Here is a 23,506-nt window from a genome sequence, read left to right as displayed (position 1 = left end):
AAAAAAAAAAAGATATTAACACCTTCCCCAGTTAAAAAAAGCTGGCTCAAGGAATAGCTGGCATTTTAGACTCCAAAGATATGGGCTGAAGTAATAATCCCATCAATAAGCCATTTATTCAAGGTCACTCAGCATATCAGTAAAAAAACCCTGAAGTAGAAGAATCTCCTTTCCCTGACTGCCAGTTTAGTGAGTGAAAAAAAATCAAGAGTCATCACCAAGTAAAGAAGAGAGCTATCTGACTGTACTTAGGTAGGACTTTCTGATGACCACTCTTGTGGCACTGCCACCCCTTCTGCTACAGAGGGAACCTAAGGCAACTCTGAAGTTGCCTTTGCAATTGGAAACACAATGAGAATTTCCAAGTCACACTGTTTTAAGATTTTAAATTAGTCTAGAGATTGTCCATTTTGAAATTAGATTTATTACATGATCAGATTGAAAACATCATACAGGCTACCAAAGTCATGTTTTCATCTCGTGCTTGCATTAAAAAAAAAAAAAAAATGAGCACAACTGCAGATGTGTCAGACAACAGGAGCCCAGTTAGAGAATGGAAGAACTGAGATGCACGGAAGCCTCTGGGTGTACCATCAGTCAGAGGGCTGCGCTCCTCAGACAGTGCAGATCAGTTCAACCCCAACTCAAAACACCAGGGAGAGAGAAGGAGCAAGCAGACTGGATTCTATTTCTGACAGTGCTGACTCTGGGCATCTGAGGAGGCTGCTGAAGGAGAAAGGTCTCCTAGAAGACCAGCCACGGGCAGAAACACTACTGCAGTCAGGTGCTTCACAAAGAATACAGTCACCTTTTTATACCTTATAAAAAATAATCACTGGCTTACCAAGCTCATTCTGAATTAAGAGCAAGCCATGATTATGTCATACTAAAAATGCTTTTTGCGGGTCCAACCTGAACCAGTTGTGGATGGACGCTCCATGAAGAATGAAGTGAGGTCTATGCCTGCAGCATCGCAGCTAATGGACCTAATGAGGGACCATTGGAGCTCCCATGGGGGTACTGAGGATGATTTCCTATTGAACACATTCCAGAAGCCCCTGACTAGCTGATACTTCAGCAGCACTTCACCCTCACTGGAATGATGCTGTAATAGGGATAAATACACTTCTAGAAAACAAGCCACTGAAGAAAATTATTATCAGTCAAGTTCAAACTACCGGTAACTGAAAGCAAATGTACCTTTGAGACAGCTGCTCTGAAAAGAGCTTTTATGGCTACCTGTTATACTCCAAGCCATAAACCCAGTGTTCTTTTGACAAGTCAAATAATATAGATCCCCACACATCAGGATCACCTATTTTAGAAGTTCACAGACAGGAGCCAAAACGCAGTTCAGTCCCTGCACTGGGATAAAGTATGTTCACATTTGAACGATGCAGCACAAGAACTGACAGGACACTTGGGAAGGCCCTCGTCTCGGAGTGCACGATGGCAGCCTTTTCCAACACAGTGCAGCCAGCTGACAAGAGCAAGGTCTGGAGCCTGCGGGAAACACAGCAGAACAAAGCTCCAGCTCCACAACAAACGCTAGGCATAGAAGCTCTTGAAAGCCATTCAGTACTGTTAGAAGTGGATAGCAAAACCTGCTGCAGTTGAGCAGCAGCACTCCAAACAAATCCAGCTGTTTTGTAGTTGGTTATCCGTGTAGGATGAAGCTGTTTAGAGCCAGGTGTTTGAAGCACAGGTAGCACACAGCACCTAAAAGGTGCACTTGAGTAATATGGCAGTTTGAGAAGAATGCCTGAATGCAGGCATCCTTTTACCTGGAGGAGGAACAGCAGGTGATAAGAGGAGTATGTTTTTCAGTAATATGCAGACAGCATTCAGCCTACTTGAAGTTAATACCAGATCTTATTCAGATATGCTGAAAGAACAGAGGCAAGTTTGTTGGGACCGTACCACCTCCTCTCCATGTTGGCTAACAGCATATCACCTCAGAGAGGCTTAGGTACAGGCTAAGATGTCAAAGTGCAATTCTGCTTCCATCGTCTGGGCCAGAGTACCTGCAGCTACTAGACTCTGGCTGTAATGCATCCTAGTTTTATCAAGTCAACTATTTCATTCATCAGAAAGCAATTTAATACCCTGAGACCAGGAGTTTAGGGTATGGAATATTAAAAAAAAAAAAAACAACAAAAAACAAAAACACAAAGGAAAGCTGCTATCTCCTTTCAGAACCTCTTCAAGCCTTCCAATACTGATGAACAAGGTATTCCACCACAAAATGGAATGAGGGAGTCCATACAAAATTGTGGTTGTGCAAATCTTTGCTACTCCTATCAGCTTCCTGACCCTATAAAAATGTAAGGATAAGTAAGATTTTCCTTAAAAAACTTGTAGTTTATTTCTTTTCTGGTCAAGAGCTGTATGACTACACAAGACTACGTTTTATTGCTAATCACAGACGGACGCACCAGGATTTCAGAATAGTTTGGTTTATAGCATTCCTATGTAAGAAAAGGAAAAAAGTTACAAACCCAGTTTTTGCAGATACACTGCTATCTCCCTATAGAAGCAGGGATGCATTAGATCTGTTTCACTAGAAAATTCTCCTCTTTAACTACTTCTGGAGAACATTACTTTATTCTTCTTCAGCAGAAAAGTAATCCCATCATCCTATGCAAAAAGGAAGGTGGCCAATCTGCTCCACAGCCCCAAAACCCTTTCCTACAGAATGGGAAAGGAACAAATATTTACATGGCTCCTGCTGTGGTGTGTTAATGCTTACACTGCTCGGAGCAAGCTGGCACACCTTCAAGGTGCACTTACTACCCAGCTTAATTCACGTTCCATTTGCTGAGGTAGCAAGTCCTTGCCAACACAACTGAGAGGTGCCTGACTTATGCTTTATAAAGATGCCGTGGTAACCTTTGCTGGACAGTAACATGGCAGCACTCCTACTTGAGAAGAGCACTGCACAGCTCCTCAGTAATACATACAGTTCAGTGCATGCTTAATCTGTCACAAACCCAACAGCTTGTGGTCACACAAAAGGCAGTGCTGCCACAGAAAAGGTACAGCACTCATTCAGGTGCCACTGCCCTGTCATACTCAATACTGTGATGCTTGGATTTCAAAGGTGGAGAGTTAGTTAGAACTCCGCCCCTTTGTTCATTATTGCATTAGTTGGAGTGGGAAGAAACTCAGAAGAAACTCTTGGGTGATGAATGTCTACTCGAAGGTGAATGCTTAATCTTGTTAGAAGGCTGCACTGTACAGGGCTCCAGACAGATTTTTTTTTTTTTTTTTTATACTGAGGCACATATAGTTAAGAGTAACTAAATCAAAACGAGCATTGGAACAAAAATATTAAACGGTTAAATAATCTGTCCAATAGGTTCAGTTTCACATTGCACCTGTTCACACGAGCACCTCCTGTCTGCTTGGATCTGAACAGCCTACAGCTCAACCATCAGAAAGAAGGTGCTGAGAAACAAGAGTCTGAAGCTGCTTACAACAAAAACAACAACAACAAAAAAAAGGATATAAATATAAAAAGAGGTTCAATATCAAGCACCAGTAATACTGCCTGCTCGAGCCCAGGTGTAGCCAACAGGGAGACTCTCAAAATCAGGAACATTATTCAATTAAAACAACAGACTTTGTACTACTCTGCAGCTGCCGAGATTCCTGGCTACAACTCCCAGAAGAGTTTTTCACCTGTCAAAATAGTCTCTAAAAGAAAAGCAAGATGGCTCAACGAGATGAAAGCAGCACCCTCTCAAAGCTGGCTCGTTCAGTACAGACCCAACTTCAGACCAAGAGATCGCAGGCATCAGCTTCAGCAAACGGGATCCGTTTCACCATCCAACAGCTGCCTTTCAGCTACTGCAGAGCATCAGCTTCATAACTTTCTTTAAAAAAAACAAAACAAAACAAAAAAAACCCTGGATTTGAAGCATCCAAATATGGCCTGTTGTACTGGAGCGTTTAAATCCTTGGAGTAGGTGGGCATCTTCTTCCTCTGCCACAGGCAGCGCTTACTCCATGATGGCCCGGTACAAGGCAGGTTCAATGTAATCTTCCCGATAGCGTGAATTGATCACTCTTTGTCTCTTCCTCTCTTGCCTGACCTCCTTCTCTGCGAAGATCTCTGTGAAGCGCATATCTGAAGCCACTGACTAAAGGAAAAGCAGAATTAGTCACCAGAACACAGTCCAAATCCCTGCCTCCACATTCTCCTTTTGTGTGAAAGATAGGACCGAGATGGGACACTTGGAAACATTCAGACCTCTCCAAAAAATGACCTCTTGGATTTCTGTGCACAAGAAAAATATTTAAGAAACTGGTTTTAAAAGTCCGGGGATAAGTTTACTTGAGCTGTAATCAGAGACCTAAAGAATCACAGGTTTCAAATTTAACTGAGTAGATAACTTAAGTTCACAGTTGCTTTCTTAAATTAATAAACACAGTAACGTTTCAACTTCCATGCAACCTAGTATATTTTGTGTTTTATAAAACCTGCAGGCAGGTTTAAATGGCTGGTCACAGGAATCAGTTATTGCATGCTTTCTTAAACCTTCAGTACACTGTGTGCCTCCCAGCAGGTTCTGCAGGACCATGCTGCAAAGCAAGATACCTAGCACACAGTCTCTAGTTAAAATTTTCGTAGACGGAAGCATGAAGCAGTGGAACAGGGACACAGAGAGGTTGTGGGATCTCCATTCTGGAAGATAATTAAAACTTAACTGGAGGAAGCCCTTAACAACTTTGCCCAGCTTCCAAGTTCAACCTGCCGTGAACAAGTGATTGGAGTGACCTTGTGCTATTAATTCCCATTATTTGAGGAAAGAGAACAGAAGTTTTTCTCTCTATATCCCCTCCCTCCAGCTCTCCTTCTGTAGCCTGATCAAGCCACCAAGCTTCCCAACAACTCAGCAGAAAATCAAGCTGCAATCTTCTGTTGCTGTGCACTCAGCTTGCTTTTCAAGGACAAATTAAGAACAAATGAACTTATTTAGTAGATATCCATACCCTGTTTACCTACCAGCCTTGACTTGACTCTCTTAGGAAGCTCCTCTTCCAAAGTGTACACATCATCCCTTTTCACCATCAGCTGTGAACCATCCTCAAATTCCACCTAAAAGAAAAACAAATTGTTCTGCTACAAGTCTCAGAAGCTAGAACCCTTCCACAGCTACTCTTGTCTTCTCCCCCTTGCAGAAGCCCCCCATGAAAGCCAAGTGGTAAAAAGTTATTTCATATGATACATATGCAGGTATGCACGCTGGAAGATTCTTTAACCAAAACCTCACCAATCCCACAACAGTAAAAGCAGCCAAGAAAGTTCTGTGACATTCTTTCAACACTCAACAGTCTCCTTGATCACTTGAATGTTATCACCTTCTTAGCATTCACTCCTTTGGAAGTGTGCGAGGCATAATGCACTCACAGCAAGCAGCAAAAACAATAGAAGAATTCTAGATTAAGCCAGAGGAACTGAGTTTGTTCAAGAAAAGATCAGTGCTTTTCAGAAGCTGAGACCTTCAAGCAGGCAGCCAGATATAAGCAGAGCTGCAAGTAACCACTTTGCTGTTAACTCTAGCAGCTGTTCCTAGCAACTGGCATTGCAGAAAACACTGAGCAGCTGCCTCTCAAGCATTTTAGCATGACCCTCCTACAGTTCTGCTCATTTTGCTAGTGGCTCTGTTTATTTACTCCTTGCAAGCAATTAATTTTCAGACAGTACTGTACCTGGTACATCTGGATGGCATGTGATGCAACAAACTTGGCTCCGTAAACCTGTCCATCTGTCCATCTCACCTGCACAACTTCACCTTCAGCTGGAGGACCCAACTGAAGACAGTCTCGACTCTGTAGCACAAAGGAGGAATTTGGGAGGTTAGAAAAAAGAGTAAACAGTTTCCCTATGTGAAGATTCAACAGCCCATAGGGGAATCTACCCCAGTCACATCAGGCACATTACACAGCACCCCAACACTCGATCCATTTCAGGGACTGAGGAATATCTATGTCATCTGTATCCAAATCACGACTGTGGGCCAGACTTCAGTAACAATTCACACAAGAATAGTGTAAAAGCAATAGTGAAGTTCCCTTTGGACTTATCATTAAGCAGCTCAAGATTAGCTACGCTCCATTAAATCTGTTCTTAAGCTACTGTAAGTCGGTCTCATGTAACAGCTGAGATGCAGCACATCTCAATCACAACACAGCCTAGGTTTGGAGCACATAATAAATCCCATCCTGACCCAGCTTTGCAGCAGCAGGAATTCATTCACTTCATGTGCCCTCTACTGGAGCTAGGCTCCCAATACATAAGGTAACATACCACAATGTCCTCTGGATACAGGTTATCACTGAAGGAACCATCATCAAAGTTGACCTCGTAGAAAGTCTCTTTTGCGAGGCTGACCACTTCACATTGATAGAAGCGACCATTCTTGTGCTTGCTGATGACTATCTGCCCAGGTGACAGATCTTGGAGTGCAGCCTTAGCTCGCTGAGAAGAAAAAGCACTTCTTAAGCACAATGACAAAATAAAGAATGCATTGAAAAACCCACAGCTCTGGTGTTGGCAGAGAAAGAAGCAAAATATTTTATATGTTAACTCAAGTGAGTATCTGTAAACACCACCAGCAGCATTTTTAGCAAAGTTCTAACTCCAGTATTTAAAATGCTTAAAATCTGATCTGTTAGCTACAGCTGCCCAATCCTAATGCAAGCTACTTGGTAAATTAAGCTCTCATTCTTCAGAGCAACACAAGGCATTCACAGTCAATATTCTCTAATAGACTGTTGTGATTTTGAAAGCTAAATGGGCTACACAAGAACTTTACAAACTAATCAATCACTTAAGCATGAAATTCTATGACAACTCACGCAGCCTGCTGGAGCCCCAGAACTAACACTTGCATATTAAACATCATGGCATAAGAACACTATTATTCTTTGTTGTAACAGCCACAGGAGAAACGTATGCTCCCAGTTCTCCTGGGCAGCAAACTAAAATACAATAAAGGACCTAGCTAATAGCCAGGATAGTTCAGAGCAGCAGCAAGACTGAGATCAGAATCCAAACCAATATAATTAGATTATGCTGAATGTATAAAAAGAGTCAAGCCTTCAACGAAGTTTCAACAGAATTACACCATCTAAAGCTTTTCAGTCCCTTCAAGACACTGCAGTTCAAATCCTAGATGTCACTCACCTCTGCCTGAGATGGGATCTTATGCCTGAAGCAGGTAATGAAGACAACAAATGGCCAGTCATCAGGCTGCATCATAACTCCTGCTGCCTGGGCACAGCTGACGTGAAAGGATGTGGGACACCGACCATGGGAGCATTGTACACAGCAACCTGCAATTCTCTTCCTTCGTTTTTTGCAGAAGATGCATTTCTGTGGACAGGAAACTAAAGATCACTGGTTGAACTAGGTCTAAGAGTCTGATGCTGTGTCAGTCACTCAGAGAGCACTGCTAATTTCTGACGAAAACAAATAGAAAGCTAACAGCTTGACTTCAAGGCAAGAATTTTTCTATGTACGTAATTCCAAAGATAAATAACATACAGTAAATATCTACCAGCTCAGCACGCACATGGCATGTGGTCTAAGAACTCTGGCACAAGGGGATGTAGGATTAATCAGCCTAGAACGCTTAGAAAGTTAACAGGGCCTTTCAGCCCTGGCTATTAAGTTACAAAAGACAAATAAAAGATTAGAATAATGGGCAAAGATCGGGGCAGGGGGGGAAGTTAATACAGAATTAGCAGTTAAAATTCTATCACTACTACCAGCGACCCAAGGACACTTGAATCAGGCCTGATTGGGCACTGCAGGACACTACCCATAACACATTGCAAAATATTATTTCTTCCTCCTTCACCGACCATGAAGTGGAAATTTAAATCCTAACTGCTCAGCAATGGTAATTCGTGACCAACAATTGCTCTGCTCTGTGCAAAAAGGCCTAACTGCAGAATGGATTAAAACAGTCTGAAGCAAGTACGTCAGAGACAGAATGATGCCACTAAAGAGTCATTTCCCTTATTGTGGAGGTAAGAAACGTTGCAGCTTTGTCTTGTTTCAGTCATGGAATTTAAGTGCTCAGGGATCATCTTTCAGCAACAGAATTGTTGCTGGGGTATGATCCCAACACGGACACTCAATGCCAGGACAGGTGTTAGAGAAAGGATATATAAGGAATAGACCATGATGCATCTTTCTGCACTCCCTGTAGGACTGCTTCTAGTGCAGGGATTCTGTCCAACGCATTGTAACATCTTTTTAAATTTCAGCATAAATATGCATTCACCTCGTCTCCAGAGATACAAGAAAAATTCCACAACAGCTGTGAAGAGTTAAATACAGCTGCTTTCTTGCTGAAGACATTCACTGACATTTCCATATTTTGAATGACCTACAGGGACACTGTTTTGTGAGGTGATGCTTTTATTTTTCCTCATTTTTCCTTCCAGTCCTTTCTGAAGACAATATACAGAGTTGGAATCTCAGACGATTTTTGAGAGGACTTCTCACAGATGAAAGCCTACAGATTCAAACAGTTACTTTCTTCACTGAGAGATTCTGCAGAATGGAATCAAACTATTTTCAAATAGGTGAGAAAGCAGTTTTAATGAGGAACAAGACGACTAAGAATGAAAAGGAGAGTCTAGATGGGACACACAGTATATTTCTAAGGAGAAACTACATTTTCTCTGATTTGCACTGCATACAAGCAGTTGTATATTCTCTTATTGAAAATTAATACTCTCAGACAGAATTAGCAAGATGAACAAAACAAAGGAAAACCCAGCAGTGAAGCACAGGTGCTCCTTACCAGTCTGAAACGTTGCAGGGGAATCTTGCCGACATCTACAGGACTGCGCTCTGCAATGTTCACAAATTTTGCTTCCAGTACACCTACAGCACACATGACATGAACCCACCTGTCAGGACAGAAGAGTTGAGGGGGAAAAGGAGTGAGTATGATCTCCGCAGCATCCTCTGTTAGACTACAGTAAGTAAATGCAGTTCTGATGAAGCTTGCCACATAAACTTAGTTTCTGCTTCACTACACAGAGACTGAGAGCTGGCACTGCAATCTTCCCTCCTACTACTAACACAAGCTTTCATTATACTTTCAACCTACTACTAAATAGGTTAAATAGAATAGCAATTTAGTTTGACTTATGCTGGTTGCATACCTGCATTTTGAAAGCTTGCCTGATGTGTTTATTCTCTCTCACACCTGCTTCATAGTAATGGCTCAGTCATCTCAAGAAAATGACCAAGAGGCTGCAACCCCACAGCCTTCAAAAATGTTCTGGGTGGGATAAGTTTCAGTTATACCACAATGCTGCTGGTCTGTACCACTGTCATTTTGCATCAAATAACTTCAGATCACTCATCATGTGAAAGGATGCAGGGCAAATAGCTGCACCTGGCATACTTGCTACAGAGAAGCCCTGAATTTCAACGTTACACTCCTTGAAACTGTAGTTGTCCTGCGTCTCCATCACAATATGTTTTCATGGAGAAAACAAAGTCTTCTGTGAGAATGCACTGAGATGTATTATTTCATCGGGAACCTATGTTTTGATTTTTATGTGGTACATAACACCTCTGCAATTTGGTCACTCTGCGACATCAAATGCAGACGTTTGCTTTGCTGGCCTCGCCTCATCTACTACAGAACTGAGCTGCTCCCTGAAGATCAAAAAAAGCTGGAACACTCACTTGTCATCATTAGCTCTTTGCAATGCTCCTCCTCGTAATGAACACAAACAGCAGTCCTGTGACAAGGAGAAAACATCAGGTGAAAGAATGAAGAATGGAGTAGTGCACTTGATAAAAACTTGCTCATCAAAATGAACATCCAGACAAAAAAATTGTTTCATTGTCAGAAGAGAGCTAAATGCCTTGGACAGCTCAGCCCTTCAGCTCTCAAAAGTTGCTGCACTTACAGCAGCAGATGTAGACTTCAAATCTGGCAAAGGCAAAGCCTGAAGTTCTTGCTATAGGTTCCTTTTACAAACACAATACCCTGTATCCTCTGAGGATGTTTAAATGGATGTGGAAGAAGCACAAGCAAATACAATTCCAAAGGTCAAGATGTTCTGCTTATCTAGAGCCCATGCAGCTTGTCAAAGGCAGCATTTTCTTCTTGCCTTTTTCACCGGTGCACACCTCACTAGCTCCTGACAGAAGTTACTTCCTCTAACTGCCATCCCATATGCTGAGGACTGAGCTATTCCCACAACGATGCACCAACTCTAGAGATCAGCAGTTTTGCACATGTTGAAACAATTACATGCCTTCTTTACACAAGAGAGATTAAAACAACTGTAACACCATGGAATAAACCTTGAAGCAAGTTCCCAGACATACTGTACCCCATCTGGAGAATCTCAGAATGAGCTTTACCTCTTCTAAGGCATTTTCTGTACACCTGGAGCACATCCAGTCTTCAGTGGCCTTGTCAGGGGATACACCATAACAACCTGGAACAGACACATCTCAGTTACAAGCTTACCCTCCTGTACCACTCACAAGTAAAGTAACAGTAAAAATCAATAAGCCAAAAGACAAGGCTGTGTATTTCATGTTGCTCATACAGCCAGCTCCACACTTCAACACCCAGCACTGCAAACATGTACTGTCAGGTAACGGCTGGACTTGGTCTCCTTGTACATTAAGGGATGGGCAGAGGCTTACTGGGATGTACAGACTTAACCCAGAACACCAGAGTTAAGTCTAGTTGCACTCACTTGCATGAACACAGACTTGGCAGTTCCTGCAGGTGATGAGCACACTGGTTCCATCTTCCTCTAAGTAAGGGGTTGAAAGATTGAGATCAGTGCTGCAGCCAGTTGTAGTAAAGCACATTTCAGGAATCAGAGGCTTGGTTCGGATCTTCCCATCTGCAGCACCTGGAGTTACTCCAGAGTTCTGACTGCTGCTTCCACATTCTGCCTATAAGGGATGCACATAAAATTTATGTTTTACAAGCAAAACCATCTCATCTTCACTCAACCATTACTCCATACATAATTCTACTTTTAAGAAAAAAGGCACTGAAAGATTAAACAGCTAGTAGATTTGGTGGAAATTAATTTGTTAAAATGCTTCGTAAGTGCAACGTGAAAATTAAATTATTAGTGGCTAAATGCATTGCATCCTTCTGATAAAACAAGCAACGTGCATGGAAAACTGCACCTCTTCCAAAGGAAAGTCCACATGGAATCACCTAACCCACCTCATGCTCAAAGGAAAAATACGTCTGCTGCATCCACCAGCCCATAATGCTGCTGCCCAATACTGTTCAATCATCTTTAGTATTGAAGGATTATGATCACACAGATAAACACTTGTTTAGGACTGAACTATGAAAAAGTAACAGGAACTGCAACAAGTCTAATAGGCTTGAAACTAATTTGTTCCAGGGAAAAAAAGCAGACTAGTAACACAGTTTCACAGTTAAAGCTCAGAAGACTTTTAGGCTAAGCTTTCGTATTTATTCATTTAAACTGATGTCACAGCAATCATCAATTACATGCAAAGTTCACTGAGATATGACTCCATTCAAGCCTTCTAACAGCTAAAAAGAAATCAATCTTCTCCTCTGAAGAAGTGTTTCAAACTATCCTTTGTACCACCTCACAAGCCACCACAGAGGTAAACTGTCTAATTAGAAGCAGGCTGCATGGTAGCAGAATGAACCTGCACTGTCCCTCCTGTATGAAAAATGCATGAGAATCTAAGATAAAGCAACCAAGGTGGAACCATTTCCACCAAGCCTTCTTTATTCAGCTTCTGTAACAGATTTGCACTGCATGTCAAGCAGAAAGTAACCTTTAAGAAAGCTCAAGAAAACAAATATGGTTTTTGTTTTTGTTTTAAATGAAGCAGCTAAATACTTTCCTTCTTCACAAAGGAAAAAGAAGTATTTGTCTAGCAGTTTGTTTCATTTTTATCTGTATGGGTAAGTGAAGTGAGTTCTCAGACTTGCTACAGACTTAAAGTTTGAACAAAGATCACAGCTGCAGCTCCATTCTTGGAATAGTCCCTCCTTTACTGCCTGACAGACTCACCTGACAACCTGCAGCTAGACTTTTCTGTGTGCTGACACCTGGAACTTAACCTAACAGACAATCACACTGCCAACCTTTTCAGCCACCTCTACTATAACATTAACAAACCTGGACAATGTACCTGATACGTCTGGAAGAGCATGCAAACAGCACAGTGAGGAGATTGCTGAGCCATGGTCCTATTGTACTCTTTTTCAGCCTCAAAATTTGGTGGCCGATTCTGCCAGAGCTGGCTAAGTGGCTTGGCCCAAGCTTCTGTTTCCTCAGCCTCTTCTTCAGGAGTTAGTTGCTCCGATGCCTCTGCAAAAAGAGATTGTTAGTCAGGGACTGTGTGTTCTTACATCAATATCCTTCTTGCAAAAAAAAAAAGAAAAAAGAAAAAAAAAAGAATTAAATAAAGCAAGAAATTAGGAATGGAGATGAGAGAAAGACTGGCGTAAGTTAAATTTGCAGAAGTGTGATGGGAGCTAGTAATATAGCCTCATTTTTAAGCTGCATCTACTAACCAAGCAACCATGCATCAGATACAAAACAGGATTATTGGCATCGACCAACAGCATCGATCCCAAAGCACATCAAGACTAAGGCTGTTAGACAAAGAATGTATCTATTCTATTAAAAAAATAGAATAATGAATATTTACATCAATTACTGGAATGCTCTAAAACTGACTCAGTTATGGAACAGCCTAGGGTACTAGTTCCATTTTCCTTTCAGAGTTGTAACTTTCCAGAGAGCAGTAGAGGAAAGAAGGAAGTCACTATTAGGGAGGAAAGATTAATGATGTGAACAGAAGAACGAGACAAGCACCTCCTCTGTGATGCAGAGGTGTAAACCACGCTGTCCACCAAAGCTGTGGCCCACCCTCAAGTTTCCCAAATAGCACAGGGCTTACCATCATCACTAATGCAGTCTTTAACCAACAGCGGGTGGTGGCGTGGGAGCTTACTTAATGGCTGGCGACGACCCTTGGACTTCTTACTTTCCTTCACTGATTGTATGTATTCCTTTGTTACCTGGACAAGGACAGGCAATTCAGCAGTCAAACCAGCACACGTCCTTTTGAACTTTATAAGAATATATTCTGAAGTTAAGAAACCTCCACAAAACACACACATGCTTCCACGATTTTGTTTCTAACAATTTTCAGATGTAAACCTGGTCAAGCTTGTAGAAGAACTTCTTGCACTACGTCTGCTAAGGAAAAGCACGTAGCAGAACTTGGTGTATGCTGATTATTCAATTATGTACATGCTCTGTTGAGTCATTCACAGACTTAGCACAAGACCCACTGTGGCTTTTATAAGAAGTCTACTTACATAAGAATGGTGTCAAAAATAAAAACAGACAAAAGACAAACTGAATGACTGAACTCAGAAGGGCTGCAATAAGAAGTCTCAAGCCTTCTGGAAAAGCCAAGGAGGTTGTATGCCAACTTACAGATCCTGAGTTAAAAAAAGAGTGAAGAGCTCATTCAAAATAACAGGCTTATTTTAAAGGGAAGGAAACTTTCACCCCATCTGCTCATTACTTACGTTGGTGTCTTCCCAGACAGGCTGGAAGGAGGAGACTACAACAATAGTTTTTATATAAAGCTATGGGTAGGTGAAGTAACAAGTGACACACACTGACAAAATTACTACTAACCTGACAAGTAAGGCAATAAAGGCAATGATTTTAACAGCCCATAACAGTAAGCCACTCAAGAGATAAGAACATCCTTTCTTTGAATCTGTCATTTCTTTAAAAGCAGAAGCAAATCTTAGATTAAACGCAACTTCCATCTCAACAAATGTCTTTTCTTTTATACAAGCCAGAAGAGAGCAAAATCAATCATCATCTCTGCTCTCCTACTAGAGAGCCTAGAGTTGGCTACTAAAGTTCTCAGAAACAAACATGCTTTTGTTCAAATGTAAATCAACACTCCCAGTTACTGCCTAATGGAAAATTTGTTTTAAAACATGCCATACTGGGGAAAGCCATCTACACCCATTCACAATTTCTTGTTTTCCCCGTATGCATTATGAAATGGAAGCGTCAGCATTAGCAACTCTGCATCTTTCGTTTAAGTATATGTGAGAAGTCCCTCATTTTCAATTTTATCAATAGATTAGCCCAGCTGCTATTCCATTTATGCAATTCCTGAATTTTGAAGACCCAACAGTTACCAGCCTCCCACCAATTCAACTCAGACTTAGAAGAAAACAAAGTTATTTGAGAAGACAACAACCACCGGTAATATTTTAACCTACAGTAGCCTTCTTTTGGTGTATCTAGTGAAGGATTCATTAAACATTCAAATGTATTCTTACCCCACCCAGTAATTTTTGTTCCATCATTTCTTTCTAGAAGAGGACACGTGCCCATGTGTGCCATTTTATAAAACCATCAAACAAATGAATGTGCTCACAACAAAGGCTGGATTGAAGTAGATTCACGTCAGGTATAAACAGGTGTCTTTTACCATAGACAGATCTGGATCAGCCTGTAATACTACCACCATCTCAAAACCACCAAGCTACCCTTTTCCTTAAGGCTCTTGAATAATTTAGTGATGATCTCAAAACATTTCCCTTGTTTTCTAGAGGAGTAAAGAAGGTAAGGCGTTCACCTTTGTTCTTGCTATACTGTAAAACAGAGTAACGACCGAGCAACCTGATACACAAACAGGCATGGAAGGAAAATGTTATCTGCACAGGTAGAAGCTTTGTGGCAGCAAACCCATGACCACACATTACAGCTCTCAAGCTTTTAGTACTCATGCCATTCATACCTCTGCCAATTCTTGTTCATTCACACTGGCTGTAGCACTGGCTTTCTTTCCTGAAGTCTGTTCATTGTCAGATCCGCTGGCATCCCCTCTAGCATAGCTATGGACTGTAAGCACCCCAGCTGGCCCAGGTAGAGTTCTTTTTGGCAACAGATCAGTTGACTCAGAGTCTGAAGACCCTGAATACGCTGGCGAGCTGGGCTGAACACTGGAAGGTGCACTCTGCTTTGAAGCTGGCAAAACCGAAGCAGAATTTGAAGTATGGGAAATGGAGAGATCCAACACAGCTGCCTCTTGCTCTTCCTCTTCTTCCTCCTCAAGCTTCACCACTTTCAGTTCTTCAGATTTAGCCATGCCCACACGATCTGGAAGAAAGGATATACTGACTTTTTCTAAAGTCTGGGAAGCAGAGAGAACAGCCCACCACCACTTGCACAAAGCCAAACAGGAAAGCAGATTAGACAAAAAGAGATATGGGATGCTAAGTCATGTAAACAGTAGATCATTAATTCAAACATCATTAGAGAATAACTTATGTATCTGTACATTGTAGCTTACAGTACAGGAACTTGGGTATATCAATCAACTGTCAGAAGGTGGGCTCAAAACAAGCAGCAATATATGGTCCCTTCTATGATGTAACTGAACACTGCAACTCCTGGCCACCTAAGCCAGGGGTGAGAGGGAATACAAACAAAAAAACAACACCAAACCAATAGAGGATTATTAAATACAAGTTGCAAATAGAGGGACAACGGAATATGAGACAGAAGCATCATATGAATTTGCCTTCTTTTTATATTGTTCCATAGGCACCCCTATCCTTCCTATCCAAGAACTGTCCCGCTACGAGCCATATTCATTTTCTTCTGGCATACTAATTACAAAATTATACATCTGTACAGCATACAAGAGCCATACTACCAGGCACTATGTATGAACAGGTCACATTGTACAACAGATATATAGAGGACCGTACTCTACTGACAAGTCCAATACATTTCTGTATGCTGGCAGAAAAATAAATAAATAAATAAATAAATTGGCATACCTAGTTTTTTCTTTTTTGGTGATACTTCCTTTTAATTTAGCTGAAAGAAAACATCCCTGTGACCTACCTGCATTCAAACAGCTGATTCTTTTTTTTTTTTTTAAAGTGTAATTCTCACTGGGGAGTTATCCACACATAGGTCACAAAACAATTCAAACTGCGTTCATTTCATTTCCTCAAAGTGCTAACTGCTCAAGTAGTGTCAGCCACATCTAACAAAAGGTACTATCAAAAATTTACCAGCTGCACTCTCTGGTCTTGAAAATTAAATGACAATTATATTGAGTCTCACGACAGTAAGTGTCTGATGTGCTTTCTATGGCTCTGACAAATTAGTATCTGCTTAATTATTATTATTTTTTTTTTGGATGTGACAACAATCTACCTACCAGCCTGCTGTGAGACAATGCCACAAAGTTTAGTTCAGCAGCCTCTTTTTCTGAAGACTGAAACACTTGGTCCTGCAGTACCAGGATAAAGCTTGACACAGTTACCTGGAACCTTGTGCCCCTGCTCACTCTGCTGCGTAACTTCTCCTGTAGCTCTCTCACAAGGTTCTGCAGCATTTGCTTCATCCTGAGTAGAGCTCAGCTCCTCTTTGGGGAAGGCCTCACTCTCACTCACTTCTTGAGGTACTTCCAGGCACACTCTGTGCCTTTTTGTTCCTATGCGATGCTTGGGCACACTGCAGGAGACAAATTCATGCCAGGTTACCAAACACATCACAAGCCTGCTCAATTTCTGTCTAGATACACAAAATACAGCCTGCTTTGGGTCATGCTGTTTTATGAGACAGCATCTTGCAAGCTGAATCATTCCCAAATCATTATCTGTTAACTGCATACTAGGCAGTTATGTTCTAGCCAGATAGTCTTTACCTTAAAAACAAAACAAGCAAACAAAGCTTCAAGAGTATTAGCTGACACTGGCTGGAAAAGACTTAGCTGCAAAATAGAAGGTGATTAGCCCATCACAGTCTTCAGCAATTGAGACTACCAAAATTTGCCAGCATGTACCATCTCACGATCCCAATGCACTGCCTTTTTCTTCTGACCTCTAAATGCATGGTGCACTTTGCACACACCCATCCAAAGACAAAGGACTATCTTCCCAGCCAGCGCATTCTCCATCTATCACTGATTATCATCAACTTGGATCAAAACAATAATAAAAGAATAAACTCTATTCCCAAGAAGAAAACAAACAAACAAACCACTAACTCCAACTGTCATTGTTTTGTGGGAATGGCAACAAACTGCATCAGGATCCAATTGCTAACAATTGCAGCAGAGGACTATGTGCAGCACTACCTTTTTGTCTCATCCCCGTCCAGTTCCTCTTTACATCCTTCTCCTGTTTCCATATCCTCAGCATATTGCCTCCCACTCTTGACCTTTTGCATGAGATCCCCTTTAAGGAACTCAGCTGCTTCTGGTGTTGGAAGAGCGTGGTCAATGACAGTCACATCCTTCCCAGCTTTCCAAAGCTTGTAACGGTCTGGCTGGTACTTCCTCACAAACACATCCATGGAGATCTTCACCATGTCCTTCCGACACGAGCACTGGAGTCACAGAAAATATTTAAGTAAGACTACATACTGAACAATTTTACTCTGCATTCCTATACCACTTTGCTTTCAGAAGATTAAATAAATAAAAAAGACCTCTAAAGCTCCATGTATTTAAGCCTCAAAACTTTCATGACCGCCTCCTAGGAAATCAAAACAGCATAGGCACTAAAAACTGGGCAGAGAAATCAGCAACAACAAGATGGAAGAAGGTGCTACAAAAGTAGCAAATAAAGAAAGCCCGCCAACCCATTTACAGAGTTGCTGGTAGAAGCTGACAGTTCTAAAAATCCATGAGCTCACAGCCAGTGACAGCCAGTAACACCAGAGGTTATAACAAGGAAGCCCACCCATTGCAGCAGAGGTTCCTCTTATCTGAGCACAGTTACAACTAACGTTTGAAAGCTTTTACTTCAACATAATTTCAACATAACCCACATTTGCAAGGCTCCTCTGCATGGATACAATACAATGCAATCAAGATACTTCTTTAGAAAGATGCTAGTTAGCCACCTGCACTTATCCAAAGCCTCACTTCATCTATATAATGATTAAAAAAACAAACAAGCCCCCAAAACATGCTTTATGCTAAAGAAGGACTGGAGACAGTTACCTTACTAGAAAGCAAATGTCACATCTTAAATTGGACAAAGCTGGACTGAATTCACTTCCTTAGAACAAACATTGGGGGCTCAATGAGCAGCAGAGCATGAGGCACTGCATTCAGGTTATCTGTACACAACAGAATGGTAACAAACCACTCACCAATACAGACTGCTTCCCATACTCAATCCACCGAAGAGTAGCAAAGTTGGTGGATTCAGCACAGTTAAATCCGTGATTAAAGCCAGCATGATAACTATAAGGAAAAGTTATCATGAATTCTCCTGCCTCCTGTGTCACCTAGAAGACAATTGAGACATCATATTGCTATTCAAAGCTTAAGAGCCTATTTGGTGAATCTAAATAAAAACAGTTCCTGTACTCCTCACGCAGCATATCTGAATCCCCAACCCACACAACAATAATTGAAGTTGCTTGTTGCAATGGTAAGTCTCCATTTCCATTATCCTCCTGTTTGCCCAAAGTACCTGTTTACTAGAAAGCAATACTCTTATCAGTTTTTACTAAAACACAACTGGATGGATCAATATAGCACAGAAGTACCTATAAATAGGAAACACACTGATAAACCATCTGAAATTTATTAAGACTCTCATTTGTATTTACTGCAGGTTTGGCTGGAGTGCCTAATGCCAACTAAAATATTCATTCACCTTGGAAATTTACAGCTGTTCTCACTTGAGCACAGCTTTCAGTCAGCTCCCCTGCACGTCTCTGCTGCCTAGCAAAGTTCCACACAGCCCTTCAGCAGTTCCCATAGATCTAACAGGGTTTCTGAATAAGGCCTGAAAGACAACTGCGTGGTGGGAAGGAGGAAGCAGAGGCAGCAGATTATCAGCTTAAGAAATCTAAAATCATAAATGCCATGAAAAAAAGGAAATGGGAAACAAGTCATACTTTGAGATCATGAAAAAGAAAATCAGATCATGAAAAAAAAAAGCAGGGAACAAGTCTTTAAAAAAATTCTCTGACAAATATGCAGCTAAGCAGTGAAGTTAAACTAGCACAGGACAACGAGTGTAATTTCTCACAACCTCCTTTTGATCCCAACCGCTCGGTAAACAAAGGTACAATGGAAAAGCATTCCTATGTGGCCTTCCTACTCCTATTTTCCTCTCTAAGCAGCCACTGGTGGCTGTTAGAGATGAGATGGATGCGTGAGCCTTTTTACTGAGCTAGTGTAACTGCAATTACTTTTCTCCACCTTATCAAATGGGATGCCATATTTCTTCAGAATTGATGGAGAGATCAAAGTCATCTTGTGACGGAGAAACGCTTCACAGCTCTGGGCACTTCCTGGAAAGAATCCTGTTTAAAATAAAGGAAAGGTATGATGTTACCACTCTGTGCTGTGAACTAGACTTATTTTTCAGTAATTTTTAGGTTAAATTTACTGTCTGAACAGCACTTTCCCTAGGCCTAGAAGTATGGGCCAACTTATTAGAAGGACATGAGTTTGCACTCTGATGAAAAAGGAGAAGCCTTTACCATATCCCCACTTGAAAGACAGTAAGAAAGACAACATGCAGAAGGATCTTCCCTAGGCTAAAACCTTCCAGATCTAACAATCAGATCTAAGAGTTAAGGATTTTCTCATTAAAACTTTTACAGACCAACAACTGCATTATTTGTAATGTGGCATTTTTCTTGAGCATATACTGAAAACAAATGGAAGTAATCCCACCTATAACCTGAAAGAAATTATCAGTTCAATCATGCCAGCTTGTGCACTCATACACGTTTACAGGCACGTCATACTCTGAAAGAGCTGAAACCTGTAGGGGTTCTACATCCCACAATCTGAACAAGATGGGACATAAAAAAATGGCAGTTACCTTTGGCAAGTCTCTCCAGTCGCTTGCCATGCTCTGGAGGAATAGAGTACCTGCAGTCAGAAGAACAAGTTTGTTAAGTTCAACTGACACAACAGAATCTCATCTCCACACTGTCTCCTTCAAAGTTTGATGATATATAGCTAAAAATCTTTATCAAGGAATTTCACCTCCCTCCTCAAGGAAAACTGAAAGATGACTTCTGTGGACTTCTGCTTAGCAGCCAAGGAAATAATAAGTCCAATTCATTTAGTTAGCAGATCTGTGCAGCACAGCACACAGGAAAAACACTTAGTGACCTGATTTCACAGGAACACAGCCACTAGTACACCTAGTATAAGAAGAAGCACAGAGTAAAACAGAAAATGGAATAATATCTTCCAGCTGCTCAGACCAAGGCTGGACTAAATCATGCAGTACCACGTTCTCCACCTGCATAACTTGCACCATGTTTGGTAGTACTACATCTCTCTCTGTACACACCTTTTTATGTGTGCCACAAAATTCCTAGCTGGTTTGGCTGCAGTAACTAAAACCACTTAGATTTCTTTTGATCTGGGACAGAGCACTAGAACCTGCTGATTAAATCAGATTAACGTATCAGCAATGTTAACTTTTTCCACTTAATACTGTAAAAGAAACAACAGCCAAAAGGTTTCATTTGACTCAGCTACTCTGTTTTCTATTCCCATGCCATTGCCACTGCATGAGGTTGCTTGCTGCTCACATGGTGCTAGCTATTATTTCTGACTTGAAAGTTGTATTAAAAGGCAGCCAAAAAGACTAGTTTCCAACAAAACTGCCATGGAAACAATTGTTGAAATTGTTTGAGAAATTCACTTGTGAACAGAAGGGAATGATTCACTCTTCAAATGCAACTCATACTAGAGAAAAATTCAGGAATCCTCACTAAAAACCATCACAAAGGCTCTGACACTGGACAATTGCTCAGCAAAATTACCTACCCTGCTTTTATCTCTATGATAAGTAACTAAATTTCAGTTAGTTAAAAACAACAGCCGTATTACTTCTACATGGCCACTGCAGAGCTCAGGAAATCACAAGCAAGATTTCCAGGTTCCAGCCCTATCACACCAGAGAGCATCCAGCTTACATTATAATTTTGAAGAGCTCTTAGCATCAGAACAGCAATTAGACTTTCAAGAAGTTAACCAAACAAATTTTACTGAGGCCATGTACTGGTTTCAGTTTCCTCACAGGTTTCTAATGCTTTTGTCACCAGATATTACTGCACTGCAAGATAGCAGAGAGTAATTTTCGACTCATAGAAAAAACTACCAGAAAATACGGGTGTCAAAGTGATAAACTTGCATCTAGAAGCTATCATAGAAAACCTTACCATGACTTAGGCTCCCCAAAATGCAGGTAATTAATACTGTAGAGATCCATGTCCTCAGTATGCCAAGCAAATGAAGTTTTCCACATGCCAAAATAGAGGTAAGGAGTATTCACTCCTTCAATGGTTATGCCGCTCTCATTCTCCACAACATCCAGGATCGTGTTCAATCTGCCAATATTCCACGCATCCACGTGCTGCAAAACACAAGCCCTGTGTTAAACATCCAACGTGAAGAAGCGAACCACACAACTGAGACAAGTCACAGAAAGTTGTCAGTTATGCTTGTGATCAAGTGGCAAATCATGACAAGTCATTTTCTGGCACAGCTCAAATTATCAGCTAGTTCACCTACGCCAAGTTTCCCCACAGTGTTACCTTACATGCCGATTCTCTACCAGACAGTAAAAGAAGCAATCAGTCAATACAGAAAGGATTAGGAGGAGAAACAGTCACAAAGTTACAGACTGCACAGACACAGTGCAGAACAATAGTGCAAGCCTGAGCTGACAGCAGACCAAAACCTCTTGAAGAACACTGTTCATCCCAAACATCTTTTAAAAAGGAACAAGTTATAACTGAGGAGGCTAGCAATCAGACTGTGTAACCCTTTCAAATGTTTAGCATGCTAACGCACACAGTGACCACAGAACTGTCATATAAAAATAAAAGCACTACAGAATACTAAAGCAATGCATGTTCACTGCTTAACACCTATCAGGATAACAGAACATAAAAGCATGAAAGTGGATCTTGCATTTTAGAAGTAAGCTGTACTACACTGAATCATAGAATGGCCTGGGTTGAGAAGGACCATAATGATCATCTAGTTTCAATTCCCCTGCCATGGGCAGGGTCACCAACCACTAGACCAGAATGCAGAGAGCCACTGAAGTGTGAACAGTGCTCACAGAGGTGCCCCAGAACATTACCTCTAGAAGCTTCCATTAACTACCTGGTTTACATGGAAAGTGTTACTGTCACTCTTTCTGATAGCTAGCCAAATGCTGTGTTGGCCTTTATAGAAGGCAGTACAACAGATACAAAGATAGGTGCTACTTGAAAACCAAAGCAGTGCTTACCTTGTCATAAAGCGTGCCATTAACATCAGCACCATAGATGGGGGCGTTGAACGTAAGGTTCTTCCAGTACTTTCTTTCAAGGTCTTCGAAGTCTGTGTAGCGAGGTGTGCAGTACCTTAAAAACATCAACCAAAGGCTCAGCATTGGTACTTGAGGAGTTTAAAACAAGGTTCTCCACCAATGGAAAAAAAAAACAAAAAAAACAAAAAACAAGTGACAACAAAAATAGTAAACTCACCAGAGAGAGCCCTCCATCCCCCAAACAGCAGCCACAGCTCTGATCCCGAGGGACTCGGGAACAAAGGAAGAGAAGGAAAATGCCTCTCCCCCACTCTCAGCCTACTTTCAGTTTTGGTTAGCGCACTTCCCTCAGCTCAGCACAGTTTCCCTTTCTACCGCTGCTCCTCGCTGAAGGAGGACGTGTTTGAAAGCAAAAGATAAAAACAAAGTTTTAAGCGACTGGAAAGGAACAGCCCTATTTCCCTACTCCCTGCTAGCGAACTAGCTGAGCTCACCAACGAGACGTCCGCATGTTGCACCCGCTGCTGTTCTGCACACGCTAAACAAAGAGCACGGTCCCTCAGGGCAGAATGGAGGGACCAAACTGAGCACCGAACGCCTTCCACACACGGACACACAGCTCCCCAAGCAGCGGCTCGGCGCTGCCCCGCGGGCACAGAGGCACAGCCCGGCCCCCTCCTTACTTGTCGCTGTTGGCGATCCGACGGAACTCGCGCACCGTCATGGCCTTCTTCTGGATGTTGTACTGCGTGAAGAGCCCGGACTGCCCGGTCACCACCTGCTGGATGGGCGCGGGGATCACCAGCTCGTCGATGTCGTCGTAGCACTTCCGCGGCTTCCACTCCTTGGGGGGCACGATCTGGGGACGAGGCACGGGGACGAGGTCACGGCCCGGCCTGCCTTCCTTCCTTCCCTCCCCGCCCACCCCTCCCACACAAAGCGCGGTCCCCGCACCCCTCAGGGCCCGCTTCGCCCCGACGCACCTTGGCCAGCCCAGCGCGGTGCGCTCCCTGCGCCTCCACGTATGCGATGTAACGGCTGAAGTCCCGGAACTGCTCCATGGTGGGGCGGAAGGTCATGATCCGCGCGCTGGGGTTGAGGCTCTCCAGCTCCGAGGCCATGGTGCC

At 42.0% G+C, this 23,506-nt stretch overlaps 1 protein-coding gene across 1 annotated transcript; it reads right to left on the bottom strand.

Annotated features, from left to right (window-relative positions):
- Positions 1 to 408: 408 nt before the first annotated feature.
- KDM4A (lysine demethylase 4A) lies at positions 409 to 23,500 on the bottom strand. Its single transcript, XM_010716217.3, has 21 exons — positions 23,363 to 23,500; positions 23,063 to 23,238; positions 22,359 to 22,473; positions 21,280 to 21,473; positions 19,923 to 19,972; positions 19,292 to 19,395; positions 18,229 to 18,366; positions 17,207 to 17,457; positions 16,391 to 16,581; positions 14,849 to 15,210; positions 12,971 to 13,091; positions 12,197 to 12,375; positions 10,753 to 10,957; positions 10,409 to 10,485; positions 9,722 to 9,777; positions 8,823 to 8,931; positions 7,193 to 7,381; positions 6,314 to 6,484; positions 5,716 to 5,835; positions 5,009 to 5,101; positions 409 to 4,142 (listed from the first exon to the last, which is right to left on the bottom strand). The coding sequence occupies exons 1-21, from the start codon at positions 23,498 to 23,500 to the stop codon at positions 4,002 to 4,004; spliced, it is 3,180 nt and encodes a 1,059-aa protein (XP_010714519.1). The 3' UTR covers positions 409 to 4,001.
- Between the last annotated feature and the right edge of the window lie 6 nt (positions 23,501 to 23,506).

This window comes from Meleagris gallopavo, chromosome 10 (assembly GCF_000146605.3).
Source record: "Meleagris gallopavo isolate NT-WF06-2002-E0010 breed Aviagen turkey brand Nicholas breeding stock chromosome 10, Turkey_5.1, whole genome shotgun sequence".
Classification (NCBI taxonomy): Eukaryota; Metazoa; Chordata; class Aves; order Galliformes; family Phasianidae; genus Meleagris; species Meleagris gallopavo.
Note: the sequence above shows the minus strand (reverse complement) of the source record. Positions and strands in the feature narration are given on the sequence as shown.

What these genes read in the sequence shown, in the direction of transcription:
- KDM4A (XM_010716217.3), bottom strand. Translation starts at nt 23,500, where the DNA reads ATGGCCTCGGAGCTGGAGAGCCTCAACCCCAGCGCGCGGATCATGACC. An exon ending in ACCGCGCTGGGCTGGCCAAG is followed by an intron (nt 23,239 to 23,362) that starts GTGCGTCGGGGC and finishes CCTCGTCCCCAG; the next exon opens with ATCGTGCCCCCCAAGGAGTG. An exon ending in ACTGGAGAGACTTGCCAAAG is followed by an intron (nt 19,396 to 19,922) that starts GTAACTGCCATT and finishes TATTTTAAACAG; the next exon opens with GATTCTTTCCAGGAAGTGCC.